General features: G+C 37.8%; 1 protein-coding gene across 1 annotated transcript; it reads right to left on the bottom strand.

Moving 5' to 3' along the window:
• Positions 1-8,268: 8,268 nt before the first annotated feature.
• On the bottom strand, positions 8,269-11,819 carry LOC149219168 (FT-interacting protein 3-like). Its single transcript, XM_089384290.1, has one exon. It carries the CDS (start codon positions 11,420-11,422, stop codon positions 8,510-8,512), a length of 2,913 nt encoding a protein of 970 aa, XP_089240416.1. The 5' UTR covers positions 11,423-11,819; the 3' UTR covers positions 8,269-8,509.
• Between the last annotated feature and the right edge of the window lie 274 nt (positions 11,820-12,093).

Below are 12,093 nucleotides of genomic sequence, written 5' to 3'. Positions count from 1 at the left end.
AAATAGAGGCACGTTATCCTTGTCTTGTTTTATAATAATGGATTTACGCTAGTGCAGAGTATTGAATGCCTTGAAGAATCGTAAGGAGAAAACATGAATCAAAAAGGCCCAAATGGTAGAACAAGTTTTCCATTTCCAATTTGTAGATGATAAAATGTTCATGGGGAAGCCACAATGCAACAAGCTAAACTTTTTCAAAAATATCTTAATTTGTTCATTCATGCCTCAATTTTCCTTATCAATAAAAAAAAATCCAAGATCATCTTCAACAAAACCCCCTTTAACATGCCACGAGCATTATTGCCAACAAAATAGTTATTAGTTCCCTTGGTGTAAAAAATACAAGAGAAATCAAACAAGAAGAATCTTTCAAAACGATAAAAAAGACAAGAAGATATCAAATCTTTCAAAGCCCATATTTGGCATGAATTCTTAAAACAACCTTGTAAGCTCTTCTAGTTTCCTCTTTTCTGTCATCAAGGTTGGTTGACTCCACACATTATATTTTTCATTAAGCTAAGATATACATAAATATAATGTGAGATATCTTCCAAGAGCTTCAATGACTTTTGACATTCACCTATGACTCTCCATGTTCCTAAATTAATATTTACAACAAATTTTACAAAATATCATAACCCCAAGGATTAAGTATCTAACATTCCACTCGTGCCCCCAATTTGAAGGGGTGCTTGTAAGTCCAATTATCTTTTTGAACTTTTTAAACTTTGATTTTCTAAGTGCTTTGGTGAAAATGTTTGCAATTTGCACACTTGTGGAGCAATATCACAACTAAATTGTCTTGGCCTCTACATGAAGTCGAACCAAATAGTACTTTGTATTGATATGCTTTGTTCGATCATAGGATCTAGGATTCTTGGCAAACTCAATTGCATAAGTGTTATCAAATAGCAGTGGAGTAGCATTCACTTGTTCCTCCTGCAAATCTAGTATCTTCCTAAGCCACACCATCTACCTTTTCACCTCTATAATAAGCCACATACCTTATCTTTGTAATGGAATCTACTAGAATAGATTGTTTGCATGATCTCCAAAAGAAGTATCCTAAATTAGACACTCCATTCTCTTTATCCTCGTCAAAGTTTGAATCCAAATGCCCAACTAGTTTAAAGTCGTCCAATTTAGAGTATCTACTAGAACAAATTGTTTGCATAATCTCCAAAAGACTGTTGTTGATCCAATAGTCATGAAGTATTCTAAATTAGACAATCCATTCTCTTTATCCTCGTCAAAGTCCAAATCTAAATGCCCAACTAGTTTAAAATCATCCACTCTAGAGTATTTGAGTCCAAAACCTTGAATTCTTTTCAAGTACTTCAAAACTCTCTTTACAATACACCAATGAACTCCACAAGGTTTTTGCATGAACCTATAAATAATACAACTACAAATGAAAAATATGATCTTGTTGTAGTTACGTAGATAAGGCTCCCCGCAAGTAGTTTATACTTAGTTACATCATGAAATTCGTCCCCATATTTCGATGTAAGATTTATAGACTTTGCTTTTGATTGGAAAAGAGAAAATACTGCAATCTACCATATCAAATTTGTTCAACAATTTGTCAATGTACTTTTGAAAAATGTATACATGCTTTGTATTATGAGTTACTTCAATACCCAAGTAGTAGTGAAGATCTCGCATGTCTTGTCATCTCAAAGCATTTCTTCAATTTTTATTTACAGATGCAATATATATTTCATTATACCATGTTATCAAAAGATCATCTACATACAACATAAGATATATGATTGCATTGTCAAGATTGAAATGTTCGAAATTGATCTTCAAAAGATGTTCAATTATCTTTTTCTACCATGGACGAGGAGATTGCTTTATGCCATACAAAGACTAATGAGTTTGCATATCTTATGTTCTTGACCCTTCACAACAAATCCTTTTGGTAAAGACATGTAAACCTTCTATTTCAAGTCTCCATTCAGGGAGGTTGTCTTCACATCTATGTGAAATATTTTCCACTTATTCTATAGTAGCCAAAGCCAAAAATGCACTAATAGTAGACTATTTTGTTGTGGGGACAAGAATATCCTCGTAGTCTACGTCTTCTTTCTATGCAAGTCTTTTCGCTACAAAAATGACATTTTATCACAACTAACCATTCAAAAAAATTGCAATTGATGCTTTGGCATACCTAATGACACATCTAGATTGGGGTGTCAAAACATATGGCACACAACCATCTCAATAATACCAATCATATCCTCACATATAGGTATAAATTGAAATACAAGAACAAGGAGACAACAAGAACTAGGAAGTGAATCCACGAAAGAGATAACTTCTATGAAATAGAAGAATAATAGAGGATAAAAAGGTGTTTGACTCCCACTCCCTTGAAGATGATGTTCTTAAACATTCACAAAATGGAGTGGAGAAGAGATAACCTTTAACGAGATGTCCATATCATTAAACATAATTCAAAAAATGGCGTGGTAAGGAGGGAGAACACATTGGAATGTAAATATGATCTATGGTAAAAGGAAGATCTATATCCATTCCCATAAAATAACATCCCAAAACAATGGGGCCTAACTATATCACATAGTAAACATGATTCAATAATCTTTGATAAGACCAATACAATCAAAAAGGAGGTGGCAGCAAAATTGGGAGAGATTAAATCTATATGGAAAAACCTACTTCAACCCATGATCAAGATTGTTGCGTAGAGAGCCCTCCGAGCAAGCTCAATTGGCAAGTGTCGTGATCATGAAATATTGTGTACCAAGAGATATTCAAGGCTTAAATCCGCCGACTTACCCATGTTTAGGAAAGGGGTATACATAGGCACCTAGAGGATATGGTAGTAGCAGTCAAAATCAACCCCGTATCACGCGAATATGAAACCAGCCCAATTAGCCACAAAGAAAAAAAAGAGATTGTTGTGTAAAGATATGACTCCATGCACAATGTCAAATGTCAAATGAAAAATATGTTACAATTTATAAAAACAAAATTAAAAGAAATCATAAAAAAACAAAATTCACTTCATGTAGCATGAATATCGATGTCGGTTTTGAAATTGATAATAGTTTGTATAACAGATATATCAAGAAAGCCCAATAGATAGGTGGAGTGGGTTGTACTGCCCCATGAATACACACTATCCAATGAATTTAACGTTGTGTTGTTTGAGTTATTCATCATTTATGCCGCTATTTTTCGAAAGTTGTGGTGGAGTGGATTGTACTGCCCCATGAATACACACCATCAGATGAATTTAACGTTGTGTTGTTTGAGTTATTCATCATTTATGCCGCTATTTTTCGAAAGTTGTGTTGTGAGTTATTCATCATCTATGACGCTATTTTTCAATTTCAAAAGTTATATTTTATGCAGACTGCAAATCCTCAATCCCAACAAAATGGATATTAGATGGGTGGTAAGGACTTATTAATCTTATTCCAATCATAATCATGAGGAGACGACCCAGAAAGAAAGATGTATCTGCCATAATTCCTCTATATTTTCAGAGTCGAGTAAGAGAGACACTCGACTTTACTAAGACTTATCCGCAGGCACTTCTAGGATAGTGAGGGCAGACAGCAACAAACACATCTCTATAGCATCTTAGCTAAATGGAGGGTAGACAGACACAGTAATGGCGATGATCCACCCAACAAAACAGTACTCGTTTCGGCCCACGTCATGAGACATAATTGTACCGCGGCAGATGTAAGAAGACTTCGAAGAGAAACATCTCATTTTGACAAATTATATCCCATGCAGACGAACCAGATACATATCACCCAAATATCTCTTTCACATGGAAACGAAAGAGCAACATGAAGAGAACGCTTTCCCCAAGTCAAGCTTCCTCTGGGATTTTGCCCTTATTACTATCTACACAATCAGATATTTCTGTCTAGATCCACTGCTACTTTAACTAGAGTGTATGCCTAGTATCTAAAGGATATAGTAGAGAACATACTGATAGAGTAAAGAGTGATCTAGAGAAGTTACTATGCTTGTATCTAAATTCTCATGTATGTTCTATATTCTTCAACTTCCTGTTTCTCTGAATATCATGACCAGGTGCAAACTACTGACAAATAAAATTCCATAAACGAAAACAAATTATATCAAGAGAACTTTTGCAAAAACAATTATGTGCTGGACAGATGAATTAACCATACTATTTAGATGTTGCAAAGCAAATGGTTGGATAGACACCGATCCGAGTGATTATGTGTTCTTAGAAATATATAAACTCCAAAGTTGGTTTCGATTAAAAAAAATAAAAAAATATGTTGACTTCTGCATGCTAAAAAAGTTCCAACCACACTAGTCCATTAGATGAGCATAGAGCTTACTAAAGAAAGCTTGTGAGTTTTGGAAGACTTACTGAAACAAAGCCTTCACTTGAAAGAATACTGGACATGTAGGGAACAACGGTTGAACCATCATTTCTTGGTAGGCTCACTGCATGAATGTGAATACCATCTTCTTTTTTTTATCAAAATTTATAAAGCAATAAGACAAGATGCTGAGAGCTTCTCAGATTATATTATTGATTGTTTCGACACCTCAAGCACATGACACAGTATTCCAAAAGCTCTCAACATCAGCATATTATTAACTGTTATTAACTGTGGAAACCTACATTCTGTTGTATTATTTGAAATGATTGTCCATGGCTATTGCAACACAATACCTAATGATTTTCAAAAAAATTGGCAATGCTTTTAAAATCCACTCCAAAACAGCATAAATATAAATGCATGTAATTGTTTATGTTGTTTAGGAGGAATGCTTGCACTAACTTACTGAGGAATGTTTCAGGGGCAAGCTTTTCAAACAAATTATTCTGAAGCTAGTTTTGGGCACCGCGGGTTTTTTTTGGAATGCATACCCATCAACATGTTCAGGCAGCAGCACTCAATCTAGGCCATGAATGATGCTGATATGTCTCACCAGCTATGAGAGCAGCCTTTGGCTAGGCAACTGCAACTGGAAGGTATGTATTCCACTGAATCATGTCTCGCCTGCTATGAAAGCACCCGCTGGATAAGCAACTACAACTGGAGAGTATCTATTTTTGCTAAATTATGAAGATAGATCTTATTTGTTTTATGGTTACCAAATAAGTTTTGACTGAGTTGTCATTTTGTGTAAGCTTAATTTGTGCTTTGAGCAGGCCTCGCGAAGAAAGTTTCTCTGGAGCCCTTTGTATTTAAAGAGAACACGGGAATAGAATGATTATCTAGTGAAGTTTTCACCTGTTGGGAGGTTTTCTCCGCTGTCATTGCTGTGATGCCTAATCTTTTATGTATTTATTATGGTTTAGGTTAAAATAAGCTAATTACTCAATTATGAAGAGTTGGCTAAATTTAGAGAGTCAAGTCAAGTCGAATTAAGTCATAGTCAAATTTAGTGTGCGGTTGCATGTCAAATTAAGTGATGGTCAAATTTAGTGTGTGGTTGCATGTCGAATTAAGTCATGGTCAAATTTAGTGTATGATTGCATGTCAAGTTATTTGTAATCATGAACGAACCTTCTGTGGATGGGTTTAATTTTAAAGTTATTGAATATTTATATTGGTACATTTATATTGGTACATTTAATACCAAAGTCACCTGGGACTTGCATTGGACCCACCGGCATCAAACAGCACAATTGCATGAGCACTTGAAGAACTGAATTTTGGTGGGAGAAATAACAGGGACCCACTTTCCCCAACCAAGCCCACCCTCCCTCCTTGAGGATGCACGAAATTTTGATATTGAGATGAGTTATCACAATACAAGTTTGAAGTTCGAAGTGTTAATACAGAAATCAACGCAGAGAAGCTGGAAACAATAATCTAGATGATTGAAGCACGCTAAAATAAGTTTCGAGGAAGACACAAGAATTACAAGTGCAAAAATATAAGCAACAAACAAACCATTTCTAAGCAAGTCATCCATGCTAGGAGCTTCACGGTCCACTTTCACGTCACAAATTTATATGAAGAACAAATTCCCTTTTCGTTGATTGCAGTCGTTGAGATAATGGCATTATCTCAACCACTGTTGATAATATCGGCGATATTCGAAAATATCGCGATATTTTCGGCAAAACGATATATCGTCGAGAATATATCGCGATATTTTCAAAATATCGGCAAATATCGGCAAAATATCGCGATATTTTGAAAATTTCGGCAAAATTTCGGCTATATTTAAAAATCTGAAAAAATTATTTTTTATGCTTGCCGATATTTTAGCCGATATTGCCAATAAGATATTTTCTGGACCCTCACCGATATTGCCGATAAGATATTTTCATTTCATTTTCAACACTGGGATAATGCATCATTTCATTTTCAACAATGGGATAATGGCAATTGCAGTTAAAAAGGCAGAAGTTATGGTAGGCTTACTGCCTCAGCAATTAGAAGAAATCAAAAACAATCCCAAACCCAATTGACCACATCTTTTTTTGTTTGTTATCCCATTACATTAAGCCATGGGAGACACACATGTTGCAACAGACAAAGATAACAAATGTGCTAGCGGTGAGCTATCATGATAGAACCACACATTGATAAACCAATAGAAAGCATCGTCGATCCAACAAATTTTTAGATGTTAAGGTCCACTTTTCAAGAGGTACTGGATCTTTATAATCCACAAGATGTTAACTCTAAATATTTTAGGAGAATTTTGTTTATTTTAAAATAATATGCTTTCATGCTATATAAATCTAAGCGAATGTTTGTGGATGGGAACATCATTCTTGGGAACTTTTTGAAATGGCAGATGACACATATTAGGCATCAAAATTTTCTGTGTTGGCCAAGATCATGTTCTTCCCCTGCTTCTTCTTTTGAGACTTCATTTTCAGTTCTTCTCAAATTATATCCTTGTCCCTGATGCTCTCCTCTTTTTCAGACTCTCATTTCATGGGAAAGTTGATTTGTATGCTCTGTGATGTCTAAATCATTCGCTACATCATATATTACAATATATTTTCCAACCTACTACCAAAGGCATTCAGGTCTATATGATAACCAACAAGATTTGTCAATAAACCAGCCTTCTCTCCTTCAGCTTCGTTTTTCATCCTTCTCATTGTTTGAGGCATGTCCTCTTATAGGAGAATGAGGCATGTCCTCTTATAGGAGAATGAGCATAATTCTCATATTTCTAGGTTTCTAGAAAGCAATCCATATCATATGTAGGTGAAAAAATTAATAGCTAGTTTCAACTATTAAGTTGTTTGTGATGCAAGCAATTTCATGTAAAAATTAGTCTGCAAAATCTATAGCATATCCTACTTGAAGTAATATTTGTTTAAAAATACAGTATCTTAACTAGCAAAATCCAGCAGTTATATATACGAAAGAATGGCACCTGAAGACACACAACATTTAGGTAGGAACATTTTGGATTCAATCATTTTGGCTGCTTCATAAATTTATATATCACAAGAAATTAGAGCATGAAAGCTTACCCACTTAAGTAGTCTTTCTGAAAGAAAAATCAGAGACTAAACATGTTTGGAAGAAAAAGGCACAAACATGAAATTGCAGGTTAGTTTGACCAATCTAGGTGGGGTACATCTTGAGAAATATATATTGCAACAAACCTATGGAACCTGAAAAAAAATTCAAGAAAGAAAGGATATAATATTTCTGCAGAATTTGGCAGCAAAATGTCAGAAACAGTTTCCTTCCATTCTTCAATCATCAGTGTTTTCTGATAGAATTCCTATTGTGAAATTTAGAAGGTTGGCTTAGGAAAACAAGTTAAACTCAATAGAAAAATGCTAACAATATCGCTGTCCACAAACACAAATTTAACAAACAAACAATTATTTTTGACAAGACAACAGATTAATTATTGTGTAGGTACCTAGCTTGTTTATTGTCTTACATAATCATAGATAAGGAGGAAATGCCAAGAGAGGAGATAAACTTATTATCTATAAAAAGAAAGTGCTTAGGATCCAGGAACGTCAAAGGGAGTAAACAAACATGACAATACAAGTAATAACAACGGCCTAGGCCTTACAAATCACAGCACATACCAACCGTCCATGCCACCTCACATATCCTTGCATATCTAGACAAGACATTGAATTCTAGAACCTGTTTAAAGTTATAACAATCTATCTTACACGTGAACAAAATGATATGCCTGATAAATTCACCTAATGTAGAGTAACAGTGCTGTTGATCAAACAAAAACAATATGACCCTTCCCAAACCTCAAAAGGAATATGAGTATTTACAACAACGTACATAAATCCAAGAGAGATTATAAAAAACTCCAGAAAGCTTAATTTACATACACCAATATGATCATACCTCTCCAGTGTCACAAAATGAATCTACCAAAACTCCTACAAAATACATTTCCATCTCAGACCTGAAAATCTGTGCTAGCAAGATTATCCAAGCTGTTCCAATGAGTACCACTTCTCAAACGGTGACAGGATTGAAGTTGCGAAAGAACATGAGGCATCATAATCAAAATGAACTGATTATAGCATACTATCAGTTCGTGCAGGCAGCCTCCTAAAAAAATTGAGTGATACTGATGGGAGCTTGTTACGAAATCTCGGATGCCTCAGTAGGTACACACCAACAATCATTGCCACTGCTTGAAAGGGGGTGACATACAGAACTACAGCAGCAAGTAAGCAAAAAGTTATAAATATAGTCGTAGCACGAGGATCTCTCCAACTCAAAAGGGCTTGCAGCCTTTCTCCCTGCGTAGCTAAATCTCCAACCACGGTTTGAATCCTTCCTGCGACACTTCTCAAACGATCATACCGCATCCTCACAATGTCAGCGCTTCTAGAGGTAGGGAATGTATCAAATTCCTCATCAAGTTCATCTGGATGAACTGCCTCTGCGTGAGAGAGGCGGGTATCCATGTGGGGTGGATGCCGGGGGCGATGGCGAAAATGCCAAATGCCAATTAGAGACATATATAGGAATATTGTTGGCAGTATTAACTCTGGATACCAGACAAGAATGAAGAACAAGATATGCACTAACACAGTAGTAACAGGGTTCTTCCAATTGCATATATCATCAAACCACTTGCCTGCAGCTATAGGTCCAGATAGTACAGACATTATGCGGAAAAAGTTTGCTTTACTGCGACGCATGCTCCACATATGAGAATCCAAATCTAGCATATACTCCACCACTTCCTTTCTAAGAGGTGGCTCAGCCCGATTCAGCCGCAGTGCCACAATATTCATTGCTTGGTACCTCAGGTTTTCTAGCTGAGAAACAGAAAGAGGATGTAAATAGTGCATCTTTGGCAGCAAAGGTTGCGTGTAAATTTGCATCATGTTAACCAAAGAGGAACATGTGAAACGAACTGCTAGTTGAAGATCCCCCATCTTTTTCACTCCTGAATTGTGCAGCACCAGCAGAGGATAGGAATGAGTGTAAACCCTATCAGTCTCTAAAGTAGACAGACGAATACGCACCTTCCCAATCCTTGCATCCTTGGCTCCCGAGTTCTTATCAGATGCTCCTCGAATTTGCCAATTATCAAAAACTCCCACTGTTATAACAGTGCAAGGATCATAAACTTCCCAAGTATATTGCTCATTCCACTTTGGGTTGAAGCTGTCAATAATTGTCCTTGTCCTGACCCACTTCTGACCATATTTGGCAACGCAGTAGGTGTCAGTAGCCCCTCGCCCGTCTTTTGTTTTCATGGGAAGCAAGTTTTGGGCACTCAATATACCAACCTCCAAAACACCAATATAAGGCTTCCACAACTGCTTAGCAGTGGGTCTTAAATCACTACTGTAAAGAGTAGATTCATCAAGAACATGATACCCACCGTCGAGACATACTCTCAAATGAATCCTACTTGCAAACTTGATTTCCTTCTTCTTCTCCCCCTCTGAGGCATTATGCTTTTCAAGGTTATACCACCTAGAGTTAACAATCCTGTGATCAAGACGCCTCTCGACTGCCGTCAAAGCAATGCTGGTCTTGCCCAAGACTTCATCTTTATTAGGACCCAACCTGTCCTCCACCATAAGGATCAGATGATCTTCAAAGGGCTCTGCAACTACAAAGACCAAGTCCTCATTCCAAAGGGGATTGGTGGACCTATTCTGAGCAATCCTCGTCTTCAAAATCTGGCTTCCCAGCTGAACCTTAACACAGAGCTCAGGGTACCTCCCCTTGTCACTCAGCTGCAAGTCCTGTGCTTCAATGACATTCACCCTGACATACCATAGCTTGGGAGATAAATAAACCTTGGATCGAATGTTTGTCAAGCCATCGCTATGCACTGCAGCTGCATCCGAATGCCATGCTTCTGGAAATGCCTCGTCTGCCTGTGTGCCCATCCAGACAGACAACATCAACTCACCCTTCACCTTGGACTCTCCCTTCTTGTCCTCCAACCTGTACCACTGAGGTGCCAGGGGGCTATCAGGAGGCACCCTTGTTGGTACTTCATTCAGATCAAACATAACCTTCCCATTAAAATCATCCTTGACAAACTCCTTGTCCTTCACCACTACCTCAAGAACTGAGGACTGCAACCTCTCCTTGGAGAATGCAAATACCTGATTCCACTCAGGGTCAGACTTCTGCTCAAAGTGCTTGGTGGTTCCCTTGTAGTTCCCAAGTTTCACCTCCACATAAGGATTACAGCTCCCGGTCACCACATCCTTCCCAGGAAGTTCCCGAGCCTTCACCACACGGACATACAGATATTGCATCTGCTCGACCAAGTCATAGGTGCTAGTAGTCTTGTCCTTGTTCACGCCTCCACCACCCAAATGGGGATTAGTTTCCTTCAAAGAGTAATCCACAGGCTGGTTTGGTGTATACATTGTAACAGGCTTTGCTTCACCCTTTTTCTCCTCAACAGCCTTTCCCTGTTGTTGGGCAGTCTGCTGTTTCTGCTGCTGCTGTTGTTGCTGCTGTTGCTGCTTCTGTTTTCCCTCTTTCTTCTCATCAGATGCCTTCTTCTCATCTTTACTCTTCTTCTCCCCATTACCAGGACCGCCACCCTTCTCTTCAATGTAATAAACCTTCAAACCAAGTTCACCCTTAATGTGTGAGAAAATACTTCGTTTATCCAATGAAAACCTCTGGAAAGCCTCATCACCCTGTCTAACAATGCTGGTCCCTGGTATTTTCACCTTGCCCAAGAAGTTCCTTTGATGAGAGGACGACTTCTCATTGTAAACACTAACGTCCACACTCAAGTTATGGAGAGCTGTAGGGTCTGTTATATTGAAAACCAGCTTCTCGTTCCAAACAGGATTGAGGTCCTTCTGTTTTGCATGGGTTCGAAACCTCTGGTTGTCAAAGTCTACTTCAACAAAGGGACTTGCGGAACCTTGGCCATCCTTGGGCATAAGGTTGTGGGCATCCACCACCTCGACCACAAGTTTCCTCATACTCATTCTCTATTCACTTCCTCCACCCCCAAAAACCAAAACTTTAAAAGTAAAAATTGCAGGCCTATCACCATAGAAATCAAGCTTGCAGGCCTATCACCATAGAAAGCAGGCTTACCTCTGGGCTGTGTCGCTGGCTAGTGCGCGGAAGCTCCTTATACTGGCAATGGATATCAATTTTTTAAACACATTCCATTTGAGCCATTTGGGTTATGCATCCCTGTCACAACAAACGAGCTGAGCAATGCAGAATGTGTGTTACGAAACGGTACAGATAAAAAGAGGGTAACATTGCCAGAGCCGAAGGATAACCACGTTTAACACCGACGTTATGGAGGGAAGCAAAGACGTGCCGCCTGCACAACAGGACTCACACATGTGTCCTGGTCAGAAGGAAAAAAAATGGAAAATAATTTGAAAAGATGAGGACTAAAAGAAATATCAGGAGACCCCACGACTTGTACTTAGTCGTACTTGCCGTCATGAATGGGAGCAGAACCGTTGTTAAAAGTCGATTTGTTTGGGTTGGTCACATAACCAACTAAAAGAGCTGAGGTTTAGGGTTTTGGCAGTTCAAAATCTTGGGGTTTTTAGCCGTTGCAAGCCATTTTAATAATTAAAAGAACTTGTTTTTCACTTAGGTTGTGGTTTAACCCAAAAGATTTTAGTTTTAGGGT

This window comes from Pinus tabuliformis, chromosome Q (genome assembly GCF_031772625.1).
Source record: "Pinus tabuliformis cultivar Carrire ecotype Pingquan chromosome Q, CPIR1, whole genome shotgun sequence".
Taxonomy (NCBI): domain Eukaryota; kingdom Viridiplantae; phylum Streptophyta; class Pinopsida; order Pinales; family Pinaceae; genus Pinus; species Pinus tabuliformis.
This window is presented reverse-complemented; position numbering and strand designations above follow the sequence as displayed.

Coding starts and splice junctions, on each gene's coding strand:
- LOC149219168 (XM_089384290.1), bottom strand. CDS start 11,422: ATGAGTATGAGGAAACTTGTGGTCGAGGTGGTGGATGCCCACAACCTT.